This window comes from Montipora foliosa, chromosome 8 (assembly GCF_036669935.1).
Source record: "Montipora foliosa isolate CH-2021 chromosome 8, ASM3666993v2, whole genome shotgun sequence".
Classification (NCBI taxonomy): Eukaryota; Metazoa; Cnidaria; class Anthozoa; order Scleractinia; family Acroporidae; genus Montipora; species Montipora foliosa.
The window spans coordinates 36,980,159-37,005,158 of NC_090876.1; the positions used below are offsets into that span (position 1 = coordinate 36,980,159).

The window sequence follows — 25,000 nt, forward strand, 5'->3', positions numbered from 1 at the left end:
CTAAGGGACGCCATTTTGTGATAGGTCCAAAGATTGTGGCGCGTTGCAACTGGAAAACTGTAAAATTTCTGCAAAACTCTTCAGTATAGTGGGAATTTGTATGAAAAATTTGTTAGGGACTGTTTTTTATCCTCGAAATTTTGTAAAACATTCCGAGACTACCGTAAATTCGGAAAAACTATTAACGCTTTACTGTCTTTCCTTTAAACACAACAGCGGCCATTCAATGGGTTATGTTGCCAATAACAGTTGATTTTTTATTCGATGGGCGTAACACACGATTCAAGAATACAACGATTGGAACATATGTAGAAGAAACATCTTCGTAGCCCCGTACTTGTAGAAAACGTCTTCTATAGATTGAATAGACGAGAAACTTGTCTGATTCCCGAAATGCGAACAAAGGCACGAACCAATGTTCTAGCGATATGAATAATTACTAGCAATGACATAAGATGGCGGATGTACTGTAGGTAAAAAATCGAAAAAGGCCATTTCATTTTAGCTCACGAGCATCAATTTGCGCGGAAATGTAGGTTTATCTTACGCCAACGGAGCAACGGCTCTGTGAACGGCACGAAGATGAGCTTGCTTGGGAAGTTCTTCATCCTTTTACCGGTTGAAACATCTGCGTTCTTGACGATTTTGTATTATTTATGAATGTTCATTTGTTGTTCTATCTTAGTTTCCCCATGGAATGGGCCATGGATAAGATATCCACAATCTTTCGATATGATTTCAATGTTAGAGGAAGTTGTTTAAAGAGTCCAGTTTTGCTTGCAATACTACACTTGTTTAATTTTGATCTTTATGGCTTCCTTGGCTTCCATTCTTTTGCTCTGTAGTATAAACGATCACTGATGCAAAACTATCTCGACCTTGGGAGGAAATCAATTAACCAAACCGTCGAATTCATTGAAGTTTTTTTTTGCTGCAAAAAAATCGATCCACCAGACAACGCCTAGGAAATTTTAGTCTCCAGAGGTGCAACGAATCTTCCTTGGTTTCAAAATGAGTTTTGCAATCTTGTTTTTCGTATATTTTTCTCTTGTGCTAATAAAGCCCATGTTTATACTGTATTTCACAGGAAGATCCAAGCGAGGCCCTGGAAGACCTAGAATCGCGGACTCAATCGTAAGTAACATAGCATCTCCCTCTTATTAGTGAAAACGTCTTTAAAAACTGTTCTTGCTGTCCGTATCTTGGAGTCTTTCGTATCTCTTTATTTCGTTATCCGTCATAATGGGTCTTTTGTTTTACTTCCTTGGTGAATTTTGTGGCGCTAGATTTTTAACTGTGAAGTATTGGAAGTCGACCTATTCCTTTTTTGACCTTGATATTTTTGTAGAAGCATTTTGGTTAAAACAAAGAATGAAATTCTAAATTCCTTGAATTGATTATGTTTTAAATAACTCAAAGTTTTTATTAAACGTTAGCCAGGAATGCTATCTTGTACTTGAGAGAGACTTTCATCCACCTGCACTTAAAAAGCTGGGCTTGTGAACGTTCTTGTTTTGGATCTCTTAGGATAGTATTTAATGACATCTTTTCAACTGACACTTAGCAACGCTACTCGATCAGCAGACCATGTATTACGAAGTTTTGGCAGAATTCTTTTGCGTCTGCAGCTGGTTACAAGTTCTTTGAAGAAAACAGAAACATGTGAAGCTGTAACTGAATTGCATTGTCAAGTTACCTTGATGTTTGTTGTCTACATTGTACATCCTTAATACCTTATTAGGTTTATTGGCCTTGTCATAACACATCTATTCCAATTCAGCCCTGGACTATAACGATAATTACTAAATCCTTCCTCTCTTGTTGAGCAATGTTGATATAATCTGCAAATTTCCTTTCCCAACTGAGAAAGCAACTGGAAGGTTCCTTTGACTGAAAGTTGGACACTTTTTCAGTGTTTAGGCCAGTAGTTTATTGTACAGAAGTACTCAGCAACTTGAGAATGTAAGGTGTTTAGGAAGTAGTTCACAAAATCCCATTTCCTTTGTGCCTGGTGAGAGAAGTTATTGTTTTACCCCCAAAAAATATGTGGGAGAATGAAACACAAACATGTAGAAAGAAACCTTTGTTTACTTTCATTTACTCTCTCTGTTGATTTTTGAACTTTGAAACAAATGCTTCAAGAGCATTTACATTGTAGCAAACTTTATTGTGGGAAATAAATCATTATTAAATCTGTTTCCCACTTGAAATTGTTTATACAAACAGAGTGTTTATTGTTCACATATCCACTTTTAATTATATGGCTTTTCGTTTTATTTCTGAAGTTTTTGAAGCTCACAAAAATTTTCTGCAGATGATAATCTTTGCCATAATGAGTTTTAAATGAAGAATCTTAACAAGGTTCAAACTATAAATTTTAGTATTTCAGTGCAATGTGTACTGCTTTTAAGTGTATCCATTTCAAATTCATTTGCTCAGTTTATATATTTGATCAGGTAATTAGTTTTTCTTTTGTCTAGCCTTTTCTTTTTTCAGTGTTACTTGTCTCTTTAAAGCAGACAAAAGAACAACAGATTCAGTGGTAATTATTATTGCCGCATGTTTGTCAGATGTTGTGTGAAAACATTTTGTTTTCACTTCATCATTTTAGCTGTAACCTGAAAAATCCAGAAGCCAAATTGATTATATTACTTAACATTACTTATAATTTTGTTTGGACTTGGTCATTTCAGCTATTAACTATTAAAGTCACCAGGTCAAAAGAATCTTATCATTAATCTTGTGAAAGTTAATGTGGTGTCTGAGGATCTGTTTTCGTACTTTCTTGTAGCTTGTTTTTTTTTCTGTTTACAATCAGAAGTAAATTTAGAAAACCTGTTTCAAACATGTAACACCACATTGAAAGTTCATCTTGTAATATTATTATTTTCTTTCAGCAACATTCTCAACTTTTATCATCTTGTAATATTATTGTGATGTAATTCTGTTAATTGATCTCAAGTGGTCTATTTTTGTTTTTGGGTAATTTGCATGGAGCAAACTTGATCAGGGTTTGAAATTAACAAAAAAATCCAGTTGCAATTTTGCAACAGGACTTAAAAATTTAGTTACAAAATTGTCACGCTGCATTCTGTTGTCAGCGGTTTAGTAAAACAATATGAGCACGCAATACTTTTGTGTAAAGAAACCACCGAAAATGGCAAATGATCGAAGGAATGGAATTGTGCACATAACATCACAGCTAAATTATGTTACAATTACCCTATCTTCAGATTGAAAGAAAATTCATCGCGGGAGAAAATAATTTTGTCATTTCTTTATTTATTTTACCAAGGTGAAAACAAGTCGCAAATTTGCGACTTCTCCAGAAATTTTAGATGCAAAGGGACTTCACTGATGGCTGGCAAAACCTGACAAACCAGCCATGAGCCCACTCCCCTGAGAAGACAGATACCTGTCACACTGATAAACGATGGAAAGTAGAAGAGGGAAACTGCTACTTATCCATACAAAATGCTCCTTCTTCCCATCGCATCAATGAATAAGTTGTACAGTACAAAGCACGAGGAAACAAACGCATGCGCTAGTACTCTTGTGAAAAATCTCTTCAAAAGCTCAATCATTTTTCTTTCATTTTTCATCCCTGACAGCACTCGTTGAGTCCATATCCAACCTCCCCCTTGATGCCAGATTCAGAAGAGACCTTCTTGATGAGTATAAGAGAAGAGGGCCGTTCCACAAGGGTACGCAACAGACCAAAGCCTCAACAAACGAAGAAGACCAGGCTTAATGCCCATAGGTAAATGTTTATGCTAGAGTTATAATTTTAATCATTTTACTTAACAATATAATAATTATTGTTCAACGAACGAAATGATATATGAAATGACTCACATATTAAACTGCAGATATCAAATCAGGTAAGGCTATGATCCTCGCAGTTATGAATGCAATTTAAGCAATTGCGTAGAAAAGCCTGAAAAATTCAGGACTTCCTCATTTTAATGAAGTTGTTACAGGTGTTGCTAGTTGTTAGTCATTAAATTTCCCTCCTAAATAGTTTTACACAGTGTCTGTTTAATACCAGATGATCTTACTTGACATCTGGGAGCCTTGTAGGGGCAAGAGTGTTCACACCTTTGTCCACTGAAAAGTATGCCCCTTCTAAGCTTTTTTCTCCTTGTTAATTGGAGTGATCCTCACTGATTTTGGTTTGCCTAAAGCCAGATAATTTTTACTTGCCTATGGGGAATCCCTTACAGGTTAAACCATCCCAGAATTCTTTTTGTGGTATCAGTAATGGTAATGCTACTATTAATAATGATAATAATACTAACAGCAACAACAGTAATAACGAATGAAACAAAATCAAAATTCTCTTACATTACGTAATTTGGAACTTAAAATTTTGTGCTGCATTAAAACGTGGCACCTTTACTTACAAAGTAAGATATAAAGCATTAACATTGAACAGTGGACCTGTCTTAAGGAGGCTTGAAAGGGTCTTTAGCTGCGCGAGCGTGTGTAACCTGCACATGTCAAAAGTAGTGCTCACAACACACAGGAAGTGAAAAGACTGCGTAAAATCGTGCGAGCCGAAATAAAACCTGCAGAAAAAATTTCTTTCTTTAGAAATTTTGCTCGGTGACCTATCTTGTACATATCATGTAGTTCCAGAAAATATCCATACCCACCCCCCCGCCCCCCACTGAAGGGATTTTACCTATTAGCTCCCCTCCCGTTTGGATTTTCCAAAATCGGCTCACAAAATGGACCCCCTCTCCTGGAAATTCCATTTTTGTCACACGCCCCCCGGAAATATGCCGACATTGTAGCGGGACAAGTTGCACAAAATATTTCACAGTATAACATACCCTGCAACGGCCAAAATCCTTGCAAGACAAGTTGCAAGAGCCGTTGCTGAAAGTAGAATTAAGTTCTACTTTTCGTGCAACTCGTCTCGCAACGATTTTGCAGGGTATGTTACACTGTGAAATGTTTCATGCAACTTGTCCTACCACAATGCCGCCAAAGCATTGCGAAACAAGTTGCACAAAACAGCAGTTACTAAAAAAGTTCATTTCCAAGACTGTTGTGAGAGAAATGCTGAAAAAGAAACGCTTTACACTGCACCAGTTTAAAGCACAAAGCTGTAAATGACTAACGAAGTGAAACCTTTTGCTGTAAACCCTTTCTTCTCTGTAATTTTGGAAGATAACTGCGACTGCCTTTAAGAAGAGTATACAGTGTAAAGAATGTGTTTTTGATTTTTGTAGCCATACGTATTAAATTCAATTTTCTTTGCGACAATTGGCGTCCCGTCGACTGGCAATGAAAATTTGACATGTCGCCGATTTCTAAATTTGCATAATTTCACTTTGCCGGCATTTATTTCTGATGGCGTTAGCCTGTGGGAAACCGCCTTGTACCGCATCTTCTCTGAAAACCTGCTTGAACCTTGAACCTTTAATTTTTCAAAGTTTTGTAGAAAATGACGTTGCAAGCACCATGCAACATTTCAGCCTCACACACTACATGGAACGTAAAAAAAAACTTGTGTGAATGGATTTGTGTTACTTGCTATCATTCAGGATTTTCCGTAAATTACATTTACTTGGGTTTATTGTAAATGCTATGATTTCTCTGATTCAAAATGGGTGTCGAACGAATTTTTTTCCTTTGTCTTCGGCTTTTGTGCAAAAAATATTGAAGCAGCAAGTCGTTTATTTGTCTAATTTCTGCTGATTTACATCGCACGCGGCTCACTTAATCAATCTCAATCTTGCCAGGCGAATTGAATTATAACTACTCATCGTCCAAAGGTCTTTGTAAATTTTCTGAAACACTGAAGGAACAAGAACAGATTTAGAGCATGGCCACGCGAAAGTTCTTTGTGGTGACAATCAGTTAGCTGCAATGATTACTTGATGTCAGAAGGGTTATTGAAAGAGAAGTGCTATTTAATTTAATTGAGACCACATTGTGCTCTTGTTTATTATGAAGTCAGCAGAAGGTAATTACGCTGCTTTTTTTGCCGTTTGCATGAGTGAGAGGCAAAATGTCAAGGGGCTTTTTGATCTAAAAGGATGAGATTTGAATCATTTTTGAATGCAAATGTAACTGATTTATTTGCTTTACAACAGTTCTTGAACTCCCATATGGTACATAACAGGAGCACATACGTTCTTTTTCCAAACATGTTCCTCTTCGTCTGAAATCTTGGCGTTCCTTTTGCGTTCCCGTAGTGTTCCCTTTGGTGTTCAATTGGTGTTCCACAAACGCGTTCCCTGTTGGGTTACTTTTGTCTGATACTGTAGCACTATTAAACTCTGTGAACTGCTTGTTTTAGATATGTCGGTTGTGGCTTTTTGTAACAACTTTTTTTTCTCAAGTCACCCCTTATTAATAATTATTCTTCTGTTATATTCTTTTTTTTTACAGTAAGCTGAAATCTCCCATCAAATCCTCGCCCATTGGTTCCTGCACTGAGCGCAACCGTGACAAACATGACTACAACACAAAACATGGGAACATGATGGTAATTAATAAAGTAGTAGTTTTGTTCTTGTTGTAAGGATTATTAATGTGATTGGGTACTAAATGCCATTTGTGGGATCAGGAAATCAGGAAGAATTTTTTTATAATTATTTTGTTAATTAGATGATGAAATGAGTAACACATGTTACAGGAAAATTTGATAGTGTTTTCAATGTTAAACCTTCTTGATAATCTGCTTTTGAAAGTATGGGAACATTTAATAGATTCTTTGCAAGTTTGATTATTAACTTAGGCTAATATCCAAGGAAGAATGTTGTTTATACTTGTTATAGCTTTCTGAAAAATAATGTGCCATATTAATTTTGCTGACTAAAGTTGAAACTAACAACTAACTGTTAACTTTTGAGTGCATTAGGTGATTCTAGCTACATTTGACTCTAGCATCCATCAACTGCAAATTGACAAGTTTATGAGTTGAGACAAAATGACATAAGATAAGTACAGCGTAGGATCCACCAGAAGTAAAGAAATAATTACATTTCTAAGAGAAAAAAAGGTTGGTAGCAATATGACTAGACAGACAATGTGAGAAAAAATATGATACCCCAAATGCAAGGTAAAAGCATGTTTGAATCCTGGTGACTTCTTTCTAATTGAAATAATTAGTCATAGGTTTTTCTTTTAAATATCCTTGACTGTTCCTTTCATTAGGTGTGACTGAAAATTTGTATTTTGGGGAGTGCGGCAGTAAAAAAACGAACCTTGAGAGATAAATTTTGTATGGATAGAAGGAGCAATTTTTCAAAAATCAGATTTGGGTTTCTATAATGCCTCTATAATTTGTTATTTTTGACAGGAGATGCCATCTTACTCTGTGCAAGCTCTGGATGGGTTAGGGCAGCCACTGTACGATAACCTGTCATCTGATGGTTTGGGCTTCGCCGACAGAACAACACGAACCGAGGATCTTGAGTTGTAAGGAAAAACTCATTACTTAGCACGTAACGATAATGTATTATTGATGGCAAAAGCACAGGACCTTGAGGTGTGTAGCTTGCAACTCTTGTCTTGTTGCGAGTTGTATATATCACATTCTTTCTAAGATGTTGCTGCAAAGAACTTCTTGCAGTCCGGATTTCTTAAGGGAAAGAATCTAAACCCTAACTCTAAACCCTAACATTCTCGATCGGTGTTGTGTAAACAGAAGATGTAACCACATCAAAATCAATGCGGTTCCGTTACAAATGATACCGCGTTCGGGTAAACGCTGCCTAAGTGAAGTTTGTAATCTGACCCAAAAGCATGAATTGTGGGCGCATTTGGGGCGAATTTCAAACCTTGAACTGCGATGTTAAAAAGAAAAAAAAGGGTTTCCTTAATGTTATTTCTTTGCAGTCCATTTTGCCAGAGATGCTATCTTGTGATTAGCAGTTAAAATTAAATTGATGTTTACACAGGGGGAGTTTGAGAATGGTAATTGGGTACATTGTGGGAAGGCAAGTGCATCCACTGCTACATGTATGCTAACCAGGCTTCCTTTTAAGTTCGTTTTGGGGAGAAGATGGTCTGACATTTATTGTTATGATGAAAGGTCCATTTAGGGAAAACTTGTCCTTTTGAAGTACTAATTTTCTTTCTGTGTGCAGGGCAAAGAGCAAAGTTTGTTCATTCTGCAATTGTGGTGTGGAGATGCGAATGTTTCATGGGGAACTCCAGAGATACGCACCAACACCTGGATACAATCCCAGCAAAAAGGACCAAACAAACAGTGGCTGTGATCCCTTCAGAGACAGGCTAGATATCGATCCATTGGACACTGGTCAGTATGTTGACGATCCTCCTGAACCTCAGCCAGTTATAACACGGCGAGGGCCTGGCAGACCGCCTGGTCGTGGAAGAAGGAAAGGAATTGTAGTGGTGGGCTTACCTCTGAGATCTGGTAACCAGGAATTGACAGTTGACAAAACGACGTTTGGGACCACAAGGGAGAAAGATCTTGGCGACGTGTTTGATGAAGACGGCTTTACATGGGCTCACCACTGTTGTGCATCATGGTCTGAAGGAGTCAGTCAGACAGATTCTTACGATTTAATAAATGTTGACCAGGCTGTTGTCAAGGCGTTATCAGAGGTGAGTGGTGTGGTAGCTGACATACGTAAAAATTCTGACACATGTCAACTTTGAACCAACATATAAACTGAAAATTGTAGATCTCAACCATACAGTCCCACTCCAAAGTTACCAAGATGCAAATTGTTTTTAAGCTATTCGAAGTGGGTAGGGTGATGACACTGATTAATCAAAAGATACTATACAAGTTAGCTAGAGTGTGTATTTACATGTACAGTTGGGAGCTGTGAGGGATCAAATGTGAAGTTTGCCAGGTATGCTGCATTCTGTATCTAAACTTCAAAATTGTGATAACTGTAACACAGAATGTTAACTTGGGTAATGTTTAAACTATACTGAGTTTTTTAAGGGGAAAATACTCTTCCCGTTGTCTACAAATTCATGAAATATTAATGTATTTTAAAATGCAAAAAAATTGATCTCTGCAAGGAGTTATCTGGTTTTAGCTTTATTTGTAGAAACTTAGGGGGCTTTCTTTTTGTCAGAACTGGCCGGCCAGACCTGTCAGTTAGCAAAGAAAATGCAACAATTTAAAGGAACACCTCCGTGATGATCAAATTCGTCTGGAGGAATAGATACACATCTATCCTTGAACTGCGTTAACTTGAATGCATTGTAGAGATAGTCTTCCAAAATGCGGGATCTGGCTGGTCAGTTCTGTCAAAATGGAAAGTGTCCTTAGTTTGGTTTCAAATTTGGAAAAATTGTAACAACACCCTCTTTGAATCTTTTAAGTGGTTTGAGGAGAAAATTTAGGACCACAGCTTTCCAGGAAAACTGTCTTTGGCCCATTTTTTAAATGGTTTGTTTGATTTTCAAATGGGTCATCTCAGACAATAAATTGATTTTTTTTTGCAGCGATGTAATCACTGTAACAGATTTGGTGCAAGTGTGGTTTGTCAGATTCCTGGGTGTGGGAAGACCTACCATTATCCCTGCGCAGCCAGCAGTGGCTCCTTTCAGGTTTGTATTGAGAAGAAATGTAAATTTCGAGTGCTAAATGTTTAAAGGAAAGAGAGAGTCACTAAAGACAATTAAAAAGTAACCTTAAAAATTACATCTTGGGTGTGTATAGGAAAATAAATTTCTAATTTCTAAAGAAACTGTGGTGCTGCGTCGTTGGGAGATTGAAACAGGAAAAATTGGTTTTATCGAACCTGTTGATAAAAGTCGAATTACCACCATGAATGATTTGGAAAGCTGACGTTTTGAGTGTTAGCCCTTCATCAGATTTGCTCGGTCGAAGGGCTAACACTCGAATTGCCAGCTTTCCAAATCGTTCATGGTGGTAATTTGACCTTTATCAACATGTTTGATGAAACCAAATTTTCCTGTGTATAGGAAAAGTTGTGTTCCCCCAGTATAAGAAAAGGTCTCAGCCATCAAAGTGGATATTGTTTCTGGAGTGTGGAAGTTGCGCGTACACCTTGTATTTGGACTTGACTTTAGGTTTGGTAGTGCAACTGTTGTTCCCAAATCACTTTTAGTATACCAGCAACCAGAGTTTATAAATAAACCAAAAGGAAAGTGGACATTGTATGAAGTTGATATTTGTTATTTATTAATTGCATTCAAATGAATATTCATTTATTGCAGGACATTAAATCCATGACTATGTTGTGCCCGGATCACTTGGAAGATGCAGGACATCTTGGTAAGTGAGCTTAAGATTAGGATTTATCAGTTCTGTCAGGAGTGAAGAAATACTGTAGCTCAGATCTCTGTATGGACAAACATTGCTGATTAAAGAGTAATGCATTTCATAGAATATAATCAAACTTGAAGTTCTTTAGCTAGATCCATGTACAAGTCCTTTTGCACTCACCCTGGCCTGGGAGAAGTTGTCAAGCAATATTCTTGTATCCAAAGAGCGTCATTGTGTCCTGGGACGCACTTGTTTTTCTTTGCATGCGCAGAATATAGAACAAAGGGTCCAATTGGATGCAGAAAAAAATCAAATGTTTATGCAAATTACAAATGCCAGGAAAAACATTCCACAACGAAATTGAACTTTCCCATTTCTCAGATTTCAAGGTAAGCTTTTACTTTCGGATTTTGTAGTCGAATAATTTTATGTTGTCAGCAATCATGTCCAGCTTGAAGAGTAAGTTCTTGTGTTTGAATTCCCACGTGTTGTGTGATGTTATATCTGTCAGTGAGCTGTTTTTTAGGCGAAACAATCGGCGACACTTTCGATCTGCTAATGATAACTTAACATTTCAGTCGCAGTTTCGAGCATTGGTTTGTTTATTGTGAGTGAAATGACAGAGAACCCAACAGCGAAGTATGTTAAATCTTTGTTTTGTGCAACGCTGTTGATATTAATTCCGGGTGCGCATGTGTCATCGTCTCGGTTCTTGTTTTGCATGTGACTTGTCTCTTTTGCAAATTATGCAAACATGTATTCATTGGCTTGATCATTAACATTTGCCATGGCAAAGTGTTAAAATAAATTTGGTTTTATCAACGGAGTTGATAATGTAAATTGACCACCGTACAGATATTCTAAAAGCTGATGTTTCGAGTGTTAGCCCTTTGTCAGAGCAAATCAAGGAATTGTGGGTTGTGTGTAGTTTTTATAGTGGAGCAGGAGCTACGCTATTGGTGGTAACATGGCAACGTGACAAATAGGAATACATTAGTTAAGTGAAAAGCGTTTGTTAATACTGTGGGGATTAAATGTGTTGATTTGGAAGATGGATTTTTGTTCCAGATTCTTTTGGCTTTCCGTCGTACCTTGATGTAGGGAGAGGCTGCAGATAGCCATGTGTTTTTTTGGAGTATCACATGTACCTCTGCAATGTAATTTATTGCATAACCTGTACGTTATGCAATAAATTATACATTGGCGAGACAGGTCGACGACTTGGTGACCGATTCCGCGAACACCTTCGCGATGTTGAGAAGAATGACAAGGATGCGTCTAAGCTAGTCGCTCTTCATTTTAATCTCCCTAAGAACTCCAAAAAACACATGGCTATTGGCCTTTCCCTACATCAAGGTACGTTGGAAAGCCACAAGAATCTGGACCAAAAATTCATGTTCCAAATTGGCACCCTTAATCCCCACGGTATTAACGAACGCTTTTCGTTTAACTAATGTATTCCTATTTTTTACCTTGCCATGTTACCACCAATAGTGTAGCTCGTACTCCACTTCTAAAACTACACACAACCCACAATTCCTCGATTTGCTCTGATGAAGAGTTAACGCTCGAAATGTCAGCTTTTAGAATCTTTGTACGGTGGTCAATTTCTCTGTTGATAAAATCAAATTTTTGTATACTACTTCCCCACCGACGCAGCACCACGGTTTCTTTACAAACTACCCCCTTCATTCATTTGTTAAAATAAATAATGCTCTTTTACGGAAATTTGAGATTCAGTTCAGATCTAGATCATTTGTCAACTGGAGACAACATATTGTACAGCATACGGATTCCTCAAGATGTTTTCAGATGTGATCGATGGAGCTTCCACAGCTTATACATCTCAATTTTGATAGATGAATCGATGGGCATAACACTTTCAAAGAAATTGATCATTTTATTTAAGTGCATTTTCGCATCTAGAAATCTGAAACTGTCCTGCAGCAGCAATTAAGAGGCAGTAGATCAAATATTAAATATTCTTGTTGAATATTAATTAGCTGGACCCCCAAATTTTTCAAGAAGGGGTCCAGAGTACCCCTAAATTTGAAAACCTGGATACAGCTCTGCTTAGACGACTTACCAAACCGACAAACACCCATACAATCAATTGAAGAGTTCAAAAGATAGCAATAAATAAATAATTAATGAACTGAGGCCAGTAACAGAATCCTCTGGACAAGCCTTTCATGAAGTTTGCTTGCTCACTTGGCAAGTTCAAAGTTTAGTTTTTTTCTTGGTTAAACGTTGTGACTTTTGGTTTTAAACACACTCTTGAAACCCTTTTTGCATCTTTCAAGGGAAATTGAAAGTTCTTTCCATATTTCAAAAAGGTTTGTTTGGGGTGGTTTGGGCAGGACTGGTGGGATGCAGGATTTGGCTTGTCCCAGCTTCTGTGGAATGGTTGTGTGAGGGTAATGCGCTAGAGTGTTAACAGCATTTCCCTGGCTTCAACTACAGGAGTTAATAGCTTTTTTTCAAAATTGTGTCCTGTTTCTTTCTTCTTTCAGCTGGAAGTGAAGCCGAATGTGTCCTCTGTGGGGAAACTAAGGACTTTGCTGCCCAAATTTTCTGCACAAGCTGTGGCCGTCATTATCATGGCCGTTGCTTAGAGCCTGCAGTTGATTTAACATCAGTTATAAGGATGGGATGGCAATGTCCAGATTGTAAAGTTTGTCAAGGTTGCAGGTTTGTAATGAAATTTCACTGCCATACATGTACATGTACATGTAGTTAATGCATTTAGCTTAACCTGGCTTAGTACAAACTACAGTACCAGTCAAAGGTAAGTTGACAGTCTTGACTTGAAACTCAATCCATGATGCTCAATGTTTTTGAGAATCGAGGGTCGAGTTTCAAGGCAGCATGCACATTGAAAATCATCAAGGCAGCATGCACATTTAGAATCATCTTCGGTAAACAGGGAGCAGTGGCAGAAGTTTTCAAACAGACTTACCAAATGTAAACAAACTTGAACTTAAATTCAAGTTGGAAAGTTACACAGAGAGTACTGTGCGACACAAAAAGTTTCGTCTCTTCTCTGTGAAGACATGCCCGCAAAATTTAGTATGGTATTCTCTACAAGCAGAGATTACAGTCACATTTGTGCCCCATATTTGGCAGAAACACATGATACATTATTATGCAAGTCAAATTTATTTATCTCCATTCTCCCGTGGAAAATTGCTTTGACACTGTAATCATGCAGCTTGGGGTTTTTAGTCGTGAGTTTTAAAAAAAGACTCTTCGCCTGAATGTAGGGATTTTAAACAACTGAAATGTCACACTTCTAATTATTGCAGCAAAATGAGAGCAAAGGCAACAACTGTGTTATGTTCTTATTACAGGCAACCTGGTGATGACAATAGAATGTTGGTGTGTGACTTGTGCGACACAGGGTATCATATGTTCTGCTTAGACCCGCCCATGAGCACAATTCCCAAGACTGGATGGAAGTGTCTGGTTGGTTAAATTGAATGTTATTGTTAGTTGGTACATGTATTAGGTGGTTCTTTTTTTCTAAGAAATGTTTATTTTTCACTGCCATTTCAAAATTCTATGAATTCATCTTACCTGTAGTAGTTTGACTTACTGGGTAGCAGTGCTTGGGAAGTAGAAAAGCGTTTCAGCAAAAAACTTGTTGCAGATTGGCATTTGCTTCTCATCACGAGAACTTAGTGAACAGCCTATCCAGGTTTAGTGCAGGCCCTGCTTCTGGATCGATGATTAAAATCAATTATCATGATTGTAATTAACCATCATTGGTTAACGATTTTACCATGTTCTTCAGAGCTGCCGTAAGTGTGAAGACTGTGGGTCAAATACTCCTGGAGGAGGCCCTACCTCTCGTTGGCATCACAACTTTTCTGTTTGCGACAGTTGCTACCAACAGCGCAACAAGGGTCTATTTTGCCCACTGTGTGGAAGAGCTTACAGACAGTTTACGGATGTGGCTATGGTACAGTGTCTTTCCTGTGAGAAATGGATTCATGCTAGCTGTGATCATATTGACAGAGAGGACTATCAAAAGTACAACTCTAAAGATCTTCCATACATCTGCCCCAGATGCAAACCAAAGAAGGGTTCTCTGCAACTTTTGGTGAGATTGTGTATCTAAATTCTACGTTCTTTTATGCTCAGGCCGCACTTCACTCTGGAATAAAAGAATTGGTGTTTCTAGTTATTGAGAATGCCACCGGAGTTGTCCTATGAGTATTCAGATTTGCATGGTTCCAAGACTGCATTAGGCATTTTAATGATCTTTGTCTAGTGAAATGTTGGGTCCCTAAGGGCGGGACTTGACAGCCCGCTCTCAAATCCTGGCCAAGGAGCCTTTATGTGGTTAACAACTGCCTCGCAAAGTGTAGGTTGGGTACCTGAGACATCCAGGAGCTTTCACTATTGGCAGCCAGCTCCCAGATGGAGACCGCTCCCATGGCTGGCAAATCCAGGCAACCCAGCCATGAGCCCCCACACGGAGGGAGAAAGCAGGCACCCGTCACACTGATAAAACAGTGGAAAGAAAGGGAGGGACAGGGGAGGGGAGACATCCTCCAAGAAGTCCCCACGCTCAGGAAAATGCAATCTCTCAGAAAACGCTGACTAAAATGCTAACAAAACTTTCACAACGCCCTATGAACCAAGAACACGAAGAATCCTGGCACCTGCGCATATCTAACAAACCGCTGACCATGAAGGTAAAACTTGTGCTCCTAGTTGTTAACTCCGCTAAATTGCATTTCACTGCATTTAAATGCAATTGAACGAAGTTAACAACAAAAAGCGGCACAGACTGGCAGCACGGTTATCTTCTAAGAGCAGTCAGTGGTGCATGGCCTTGGTGCATGGCCTAGGTGCATGATCACGTAGTTCTTCAGTCACATGGCTGCACTGGTTGGAGATCTTGCAGGTTTTGTTGTCCCATTTCACCTAGTTGGCTCTCTTTCCCCCCTCCCCTCCCTATTTTTTCCACTGCTTGTCAGTTTGATGGGTGCCTGGATGCCTGGCTTGGGGGCTCACGACTGGGTTGCGGGGGATTGCCAGCCATGGGGGTGTCACTAGGCCCAGTGTCTGGCTGGCTGGCTTCTAGTGGAATCCCTTAGACATTGCAGGCACCCAAGGTCCATTTTGCAATGTAGTTGTTAATTACTCTGACTTGACAATTTTGGTATTAAGTTGGTGTTAACTGAGGTCTTTCCTATTTGTAGGAAAAGAATGATGGTATTGATCTTGCTATTGACAACCCAGTACCTGATGTGGACATGTCCTTTGATTACCAAGTAGAAGACAAGCGCACACTGACAATAGCAGCTGAAAGTACAAGCCCTTGTAACATGGATGAAGACCTTCTTTTACCTTCAAATCTGGATGACTTGAATCCTCTTCGACACTTTGACCCTGTGCTGGATGTGACTGACACTGAGACCATTCCTATTCCCAGCCTGGACAACATTGAGCCTGAGAAACTGTCCTTGGGTGAGAAGTTGCCACTGGATGAAGAAATGGAGGTGGTTGTGAAGCCTGATCATGAATTGGAGATGCTGGCAACTCCTGATCTCCCAGATACGTTGCCGTCATTTGCTGTGATGGACAGACATTTATCACAGCCAAAGGCACCAGTGCCTAACTACTATCATCATCGCAACTCCTACCTCACACCTCCAAAGGTTGCTGGGAAGAGAAAGTTCACTGGCAAGATCAAGGTTTGTGTAACAAGTGGATATAACTTTGCCACCAAGTTCACTTTTTTCATCACACTGTTTAACAAATAGATTCCATGTTGCCTTGCTTGTGTCAAGTCATAGATCACAGATGAAATCAAATTAAAAGGGGTTGAAATATCGATTTCGCACCACGATTTCTTGTCTTCCAAAATATTAAAGTTATTAATTCCAAACTGAATTTGGAGAAGGTTCACAATGTAATTACAGTTCAATGCATAGCATTAGACTTCTGATTTGAACTTTGAACCTTCAACTTGCTCGGAGCAAAGTGCCAGTCAAAAACACAACATTGCGTGGCAATATTGCAAAGTAGCGTGCAAAGGAACAACCGGTTTCACTGTAAAGAAATATTGTTGGCTTCCCAAATGAACTTCATCCCCTTCAAAAGGGAAGTGAATTTTTTGATCATAGTAGCACTTAAACTTGAATTCCAGATATGCATTTTCACAGCTTGTGTTGTTTATCTAATTGACGTTCCATTATTGAGCTTCAAAAGGGTGTATTTTGTTTAAAGATCCAATAAAACACCATTCGCGTTACATCTGCTTTGTTGCCATTGTTTGTACGGTGTCCACCTGATAAAATCAATACCTTTCCAGTACCCCCTGAAATGTACCAAAGATATGCGCAGGATACTCTAGGCACAAAACCAATACTTAGCAGGTTTCCATTTTCGTGACACGAGAAAAACGGAGAAATGACACCCATTTTTGACTGGTTTGCCATAGTGGCAACCCAGTTATAAAGAAATTTGATGGTGACATCACCTATGCATCTGTCGTCTTATAGATCATATTTGAAAACCAATCGAAATGTGTAAATTATTGAACTTATTGTATTAAAACTCGATGTTTCAGCAGATACACTGTATTAGACTGGATGTTACAATAATACCTTTTGTTGAAGACTGCATTAATCTATTGTTTAGTTTACATATAGTATCACACTTCCATGGACTGATATTCCATGGTGAGTACTTTCTGAGGATCACTGGCTCACCTAGCCCAGCCCTGTAACACGGTTTCTGAATGAAGGAATAATATGGCCCATGCAATCACTTGTACATGTACAGAAATGTTATCATTTTCCTTGGTCAAATGGTGTTAACTTTGGCTGTTTCCTTAAACAGACCAGGGCAAGTGGAACCCCTGCTCGTAAGAAATCAAAACATGGTAAACCAGGTCGCCCACCCAACAAACTGAAGAACAAAGCACCACCACAGAGCTCACCTGGAAAGGAAAACTTGGTAAGTGAAACAAGGATTCTCGTTTAACCCATTGAAAAATTGGTGTGTGTCATGTGTGATATATAAGTTTACTTGGCTAATTTTAGAGGTATAGCAGTGGTAAGCAAGCGTTAAAAATGAACCCTATGCACTTTTAATGTACACAAGACTGAGTTCTAGAATTAAGTTCACCTTGAAGAAGAAACAGTGAACTTCCAGATGATGTAAAAATATTGCTAAGAAGTTATTGAAAACACATCAATTGATTTGATTTATTTTTTGAAGATACGGATCTTTCAAGTTATGTCGAAGGTGAAAATTCCTTCAATTACCAATTTATTTTAGGGCAAAAAATTCATCGGTCGACCAATATGAAGCTAAATTTGGGAGGTTATCAATGCTTAGTGAATAGCTACGATGGCCTTTAATTTTTTTTAATTCTGTACGGCTTACTTCATGAAAATGGGCCATGTGCTCAGGGGTATTCAAGAGTTTTTGACAGGCATATCCACTTGTTTCTAGACTGTTCACAGTCCTCTATTTTTCCGTTTGATCGTCGGGATCAAGCACAAACTGCTGCCATCTTTCTTTTAAATTGCGTGCACAAACTGGGGCGATTGACTTAACCACTGAGTGGGTGGGGGAAGTGGAGGGGTTTTGGCGGGAAAAATTAGGAGACTGTCCAATCTTTCCAAATGCACTCGCGTTTGTTCATTTTTTTATCAACGCATTAAAAATGTGTAAACACAGACACTTATCTATACTGTAGACATGAGGCCATTTGTTGGAAACATTGTTACCATTCATAGAAAGGCCAGCATTGGCATGGAAACCAAAGAGAACTGTATGAATAGACCAATTCGACTAACGCAATGTTGTGCCCAATTCAAATCTTTTGGGAATAAAGCGTTTTGTTCCAAGTATTTCCATATCATTTAAATGTGAATGCTTCATTGTCATGCAAATTCAACACACAAAGAATCTTAACCCCGAGAGATTTGAAATGGGTACAACGTTGAGTTAGTCGAATTGGTTCATTTTATCCCTCATCATCAAAGGGGTCTTATAGAGAAAACAGTCCTGAGTGATATGTATTTTAAGTACTGTTAAATAAATGAGCAGGGGTGTTTTATTGGGTTTAAAACCATGAGGGGATGCCGAGTGGTTGAAATGAGACCCGATAAAACAGGACATGCAAGTTTCAAAAACCTGTCCACAAATATGTTAGCATTCAAGAAAAACTAGCCAGGCCTCATAGAGGAGTGTTTTATTGGGTTTAAAGCTGATGCATGTGACATTTTATTGGTGTTTTGATAGGCTGTTAGGGGCATGAATTATTAATGAGTCTTTGAAGGTTAAATAACAATCAAGTCAATATTGTGGACATAAATAAGAATAAAACCTGTATAAAATGAATGGCCCACTATTATCTTGTAACTCATTTAACTTGTGTTAACAGCCAAGCACTGCAAACATAGTTGATCAGCCCCACCAGGAAGAAGAGTCAGAGAGCCTCCACACAACCTTGGTGCTCTTCTCAGCAGATGATGAATTCACCAGCAAGCAAGACATGTGTTTGTGCTGTGGCAGTTTTGGCAAAGGCACAGAGGGTCAGCTAATCACCTGTTCACAGTGTGGACAGTCCTATCATCCATATTGTGTTGGAGTCAAGGTATAGTTGACAAGTTCTGAATGTTGAGCCATTTTTTTAGCTTTGTAACATGATAATTACAGGTGTTGTCCTGGGTGTGAAGATCCCTGGACAGCTGAAAAAAGTATTTTACATTGGCAAAAATTTTTTTATAGTAAAACACTGAATTACAGTATACCCCAGCATGTGTACTTCATTACCTAAAATAGTGCTAGTGCTACCACTTGTCTTTTAATTTTCTTATGACTTTGTATGGCTCCCCCGTACTTTCCCAGATGGCTGATCTTAAGTGCTGATTTCTAAATAGCCACTTGGAGAACAAAAAAAATAGCATAAAAATAGCATATTTCTGTTTATTTGAAGATCAATAAAGTAATCTTGACAAAAGGCTGGCGTTGCCTGGATTGCACCCTCTGTGAAGGCTGTGGCAAGGGAAGTGATGAGGCGCGACTTCTGCTGTGTGACAGCTGTGACATCTCTTATCACACCTACTGTCTTGATCCTCCTCTGGGGCACGTTCCTCAGGGTGGCTGGAAATGCAAGTGGTGAGTACCAAGACAAGTTTCACCTGTGGTGTACTTGAGCTGTTACAGCAAGAGCATTATAATTATTTTTCACTTTTGAAGAATAAATGTTGCTCTATACTTGAGCATGGAAAAGTCATCCAATTTACTCCATATACTATGATTATACTGTAGTTACAAGGGAAACTCAGGAAAAGGAACCCAAGGTTAACCCATTGACTCCCAGGGGTCCCCCATTGACGAGTAAAATTGTCTGGCATTAGACAAAGTAAGATACTAAGTCCGGCTGGTTTGGACGTCAAGGGGTTAAACAATTACGGTATTTGTAACACTTTGTAAGGGACTTTATCAAGATCTTTTATGGCAAATTATAGCCGTGCAGGATATGACCAGTGACCTTAAAGGGAACACCACTCTTTTAACAAATGTCACCTAAAATTTTCCAATTGTCCTTGTTAGAAGATCTGTTACAAAAAAATGCATTAACCAGTGAAATAATTTTTTTTGTCATCTTCCAAAGATCTGCCTCAATGCTTTCAGGTGCGGCGATCTTGAATGTCGTGCATTGCAAGTTGGGTAGTGGTGATGTTTCACGGTTGCTTTGCTGTCCACTTTGCAGAACTTTGAGTCAAAATCGGTTTCGTTGTACAAAGCAAGTGAAAACCAGAAAAGATACTAGCATAAGTTTCCATGTTTTTCTGAAGCTATCTGAAGGATGATTCTTCCAAAAAATTCCACCTCAGCTGGCATAACAGGTCATCAATCACAAAGGCTGAAAGGTGTTCGTGAGTGCCTGAATTTGCAAGCAAAGAATGTCTTCTTCTTCTTTGCCTTGATTTACTCTTCTTTCTTTGCTTGATTAATATTCTGGTTCCAACTGATCGTTGAAGGAAGAATCTGTATCTTCTCCTTTAAACTGAATCTCATCACGAAAATGTATACAATATAAACAAGGGAAGGAGACTTGAAGCAATGCAACCGAGAAACGTCATCAGTATCCAACTTGCATTGCGTGATATTCAAGATGGCTGCACCGGGAAGCGCGGAGGCCGATCTTTGGAAGTCAATAAAAAATTATTTCACTAGGTAATGCATTGTTTTTGCTACAGATCTTCTAATAAGTAGACATGGAACACTTCAGGGGACATTTGTTAACACAGTGGAGGTTCCATTTAAAGATTTGCAGGTCGGATTGAGTGAAAGACTGCTTCGATCGAATATGTTTATAAGGTTCTCTGATGTTTGTTGTTTATCATATGTTTCTGAAAAGACATGAGAGCATAGCCATTTTTAGATATTAATACAATGGCAGCAACTTCTTCTCAATTGTTTTATGACCCTTAATATTAATTGGGTAGAGATTTAAACACATGATCTCTCACTCAGGAAACACTTTTGTGTCAGTTGTGTGGTTCATTAAAAAGTGTAGGTGCTAAGTGCTGACACTTACTGTCGCACAACTGGTTTGATGGGTCTGGTCAACCACAGCTTGTTGTTCTTGTTTTTGTTGGTGTACCAACTGTTGCTGCAAACATGATTAGAGGCTGTAACGAGCAAAACTGTTAGTTATAATTTACTTTATGGTCTGGATAGTTATGAAAGGCCCAATACATGTAAACCCGGAAGCTAACCAGATGGTGGTGATTTTGCAGGTGTGTGATTTGTGTTGATTGTGGAGCAACCTCACCAGGAGTGGGGTGTCAGTGGATGTCAAATTACACGCAGTGTGGTCCATGTGCTAGCAAAACAACATGTCCTGTCTGCAAAATCAAGTATAACACCAATGACCTCATGATACAATGTGCACATTGTGAAAGGTGATGGCTTGATTGTCTGCATGCATTTTTAGTTGCACTGTTCTTTGTGTGCGATTATTACATAAAAGTTTTTAAAGTAAAATTAATATTGTACTTAACTACAAACAAGCATGAGACGCTTGTAAACTTCATGGGAAGTTATGATAACAACGATGAAGTAGTACTTTGTGTTAATACTGTAGTCTCTCTTTTTTTGCACTTTCTGTTGGACATTACTGATATTTAGCAACTATTCACCGAAGTGGAGGTGGCTAGTGGTGGATAGTTACTGAGTCGCGAACACCAACACTAAGGTGGATGGTTGTTTTATTATATACTAAAACAGTGAGAAAATACAGCACAATAAGATGAGTTAATCTCATTTATTCCAAGATTACAACATTGGGCACAAATTCCACACGAATTGCTTGCAGGTGAATGGCAAAGGATATCCGGAGTTTGTGTAGCCAATCGTACTTAACATGTATATTATCTAAAAGTCAAGTCAAGTCAATTCAGATCATTTTGTAACTGTTTCCTTTTGCAGATGGCTTCATGGCTCATGTGATGGTCTTGTAAATGAGGAAGAACTTGATCGTGCAGCAGATTACGGATATCACTGTTTATATTGCCGACCAAAAACCAAGCAAACACTTGTTGGTGTCAGCGGTATGTCTTGTAGAACTCCATCTGCTTCTCATCCTTTCTCCTCCTTCTTATCTTCTGCTGGAACTAACACTTTGCACGGTTAGTAAGGAAGGCACTGTGCACCCTTGAAAAAACCCCTTAGCAGAATTTGTTGTTTAAAAAAAAAACAACAACAACATCAGGGGTCAATTCAATAAAAAAGTTACACATGTAGTTTTTACTCGTGTAACTTGTGTGTGTAAAGTCATGCATTCAATGAAAGATTTTTCTGGGTAGTGCACTGTACATGTAAGTGATATTGTCATCAGGGCTGTCTGAGTGAGTAAGATTGTAGGCCTGCAATGTGTGCATGAATTACAAAACTGATGTAGGATTTTCTTGACTTTAAACATTTGATGTACATTGTACAGTTATTCTGTTTGCACTTGCCACCAAAGCAATGGTCAACCTCAACAGTGCCATTAACATTGGTAGCATTCTTGTCTAGAGTGTTTATGGGCTTTGTGAGTAGACCCCTGCTTAGCCTAACTGCACCATTTGTGGATTCCATCGCTATTCCTCCCAATGCAGGAATACAAGATTCGAGAAAAACCTTTAACAAGCAAATACAAAAAAGAAATCAAGTAAAAAATAATGAGATATCTTCGTCGCAAATATTTTCCAATAGTCTTCCATCCAGGTACCAACCCTATCTGATAGGGTTTACTTAAGTAAGTAAAAACATCAAACTGTTCGTAATTGGAATGCAAGAACGATAGCAAAATTAGATAACATAATAAAGAGTAAAAGAAATTAATTTTGCAAAAATAATGACTACACAATACCAGCCTACTTCCCTTTACCCACATTCACGCAATGCGTGCCTATTTTTCTACTCTTGCATTCACACAATGTTGCCTGGGTCATAATACAATTGTAACGTGGCTTACTTGTTATAGAGAATGAACATTTTAGCTTTCAGAGTTTTAACCTGTTATTTTGCATGCTTATCAAGCTGCAGTAACACACAGCAATTTAAGAGTTGGTGAGGTGTCATTTTCTCTTTGACCTTGCCCTCTGTGGTCAAGTGATTAGTTTGGACAGGGGCAATGATTTAATCATTTTAGCAATAAACCAAAACACTTGTTTTGAACAGTTTTGTGATTAAAATTTGAAGCTGAAAACTTTGCCGGTTGTATGGTGTGTAAGGGACCACTCATTGGAACTCGGAAGTAATTTTAATGTAATAGCTCTCTTAAATGACACCCCCCATAGACTAGTAAAATCGTCTGGCGTTAGAAAGAGTAAAATCTATTAAGTGTCACTCTCTGTGGTCAAAAGGTTAAGATTTTCTCAAAGTGATTTAAACAGTTTTATCCGTTTGGACCTCTCCCACAGAAACACTGGTTTTTTACCCGTTCGCTTAACATGAAATGTAGTACAAGTAACTCGGTACGATTGCGGGATAACAGTGGATTTCTTCTAATTAAGTTGGATAGACTTAGACTTCTTATTTTCCTGATTTCGTCTTGTTATATGTAATTTCATTTCAAGTGGAGCGATGATCCTCACAGTCATGAACGCAATTTTAGCAATTGCATTGAGAAGGCTGAATAATTCAGGCTTCTCTATGCAATTGCTAAAATTGTGTTCCTAACTGTGAGGATCATCGCTTAACTTGATACCTTGAAAATGGTTTTTTTTTTAAAGCTGCATCAACCTCTCTCTGTTTGCTGTATGTGACACCTTTCAAATGCTCAATTCTTTAATCATACAGATTTGTCCAGTTTGTGTTCTTTTTTAAGTGAACTAGTACCATTATTTTTTGTGACTCTTTTCTTGCAAAGGTCCACCGTCACCCAGGGCCACAGCATTGCATCATTACAGACCTCAATCCTCACAGGAAATCGCCTCTTTGCCTTCTGGAAAGCCTCTACATCCATGCCAGCACCGAAACAACAGCTTCAGAGAAGTCAAGTTATCAGTGCACTATAACAAATTACAGATGTCAGAACCTGCTTCTGGAAACAGCATTGAACTGACAGAATCTGGTGTGCTGCACATGAATAGACTCAAGCTCCCTCCTGGAGGTGTGAGGAGGCGGGTCATCAAGACCAAAGTCAAGCCAAAGAAGTTTGGCCTGCCTGTTAGTCCTATCAAAAAGAATAATAGTTTTGTTGGTCATATGGAGGACAAAGATGTTGTCTTTAACAGAGCACTTGAAGGTGGTGGTGATAACAAGCTGGTCCGTAGCCTTGAGCACCAAGCGGCTTTGTTCCCATCTAAATTAAGCAGACCCAGGCAGTCCAGTGGGGGACGTCCAGGTGTGGGTGGCTTTGTCCTACATGGCCGGGGTTCAGGAGGAAGACGGTTTCTTGGGCGGGGTGTCAGAGGTAGCATCAAGAGGAAAGGTTCAGGATTCACACATGGCCCATACATGAACAGTTATGGAAACCAACTATCGCAGGCATGTAGCAATCGCTATTTTTTGGAAGTCCTACCTCTAATGTCTAGCAGTATCAGAAAGCTATTGTCTCTGATGGACAATAAATGTGAACAATGGTGGAATGTGAAATCCAAAACTTACACTCAAAGTAAATGGTCTTTGGGCAAAAATCAAAGCTCAAAATTTTGCCAGTCGTGTTGAGCAAACGTGCTTTCAAATCTGAACAAAAAAAGGAAGTGATTGTTGTTGTCATGGTAGCACTTAAAGTATTTATTGTTGCATTCTGTAAAAACTATATTATTTTTTTCCTTCAAGGAGAGAAAACTTCAAGAAGAGAAATGTACTGAGATCTTAGCTGTATTTTTTACCATTCAGGAAACATTTTCAAGTGGATTAAATGGCTCATCCATGGGCTCAAAACAGTCATCATTGAGCCATTTAGATTCCTCAGTTAATCAGAGCAGTGCTGATACTTGGGCTGACAGCAGTGATGAAAATGGACTTAATGATGCATTTCCAAAGTGGATGCAGGTGGATGTCTGAATATCTTTCATTTCATTGTTTCCTTTTTACTTTGTGCAAGTGAACATTGTAATCAACTTACTGTATTCCTGTCCGGGGTTTACAATACCATGACATTGCAGTGTTTCGTGGAGCAATGTATAGTATGTATTTGGGAATAATAGGAAGGAGAAGGAGATGAAAACATAATATTGTATGTATGTGTTTTCCATTGTCATAATTGCACATTATAAAGACTAGGAAAATTAT

General features: G+C 38.6%; 1 protein-coding gene across 1 annotated transcript in view; it reads left to right on the forward strand.

The window, feature by feature from the left end:
• The window catches only part of LOC137967846 (histone-lysine N-methyltransferase 2C-like), a 56,361-nt gene that overhangs the window by 592 nt on the left and 30,769 nt on the right, over positions 1-25,000 (forward strand). Inside the window, exons 2-19 of the mRNA XM_068814435.1 lie at positions 1,088-1,134; positions 3,612-3,760; positions 6,403-6,499; positions 7,316-7,434; positions 8,106-8,589; positions 9,448-9,552; positions 10,186-10,243; positions 12,748-12,925; positions 13,585-13,699; positions 14,028-14,336; positions 15,445-15,939; positions 17,090-17,206; positions 18,645-18,857; positions 19,200-19,381; positions 21,013-21,177; positions 21,704-21,825; positions 23,631-24,250; positions 24,605-24,760. Of these exons, the coding sequence (XP_068670536.1) occupies positions 1,088-1,134; positions 3,612-3,760; positions 6,403-6,499; positions 7,316-7,434; positions 8,106-8,589; positions 9,448-9,552; positions 10,186-10,243; positions 12,748-12,925; positions 13,585-13,699; positions 14,028-14,336; positions 15,445-15,939; positions 17,090-17,206; positions 18,645-18,857; positions 19,200-19,381; positions 21,013-21,177; positions 21,704-21,825; positions 23,631-24,250; positions 24,605-24,760 (3,731 nt within the window). The remainder of the gene's footprint in view (positions 1-1,087; positions 1,135-3,611; positions 3,761-6,402; positions 6,500-7,315; positions 7,435-8,105; positions 8,590-9,447; positions 9,553-10,185; positions 10,244-12,747; positions 12,926-13,584; positions 13,700-14,027; positions 14,337-15,444; positions 15,940-17,089; positions 17,207-18,644; positions 18,858-19,199; positions 19,382-21,012; positions 21,178-21,703; positions 21,826-23,630; positions 24,251-24,604; positions 24,761-25,000) is intronic.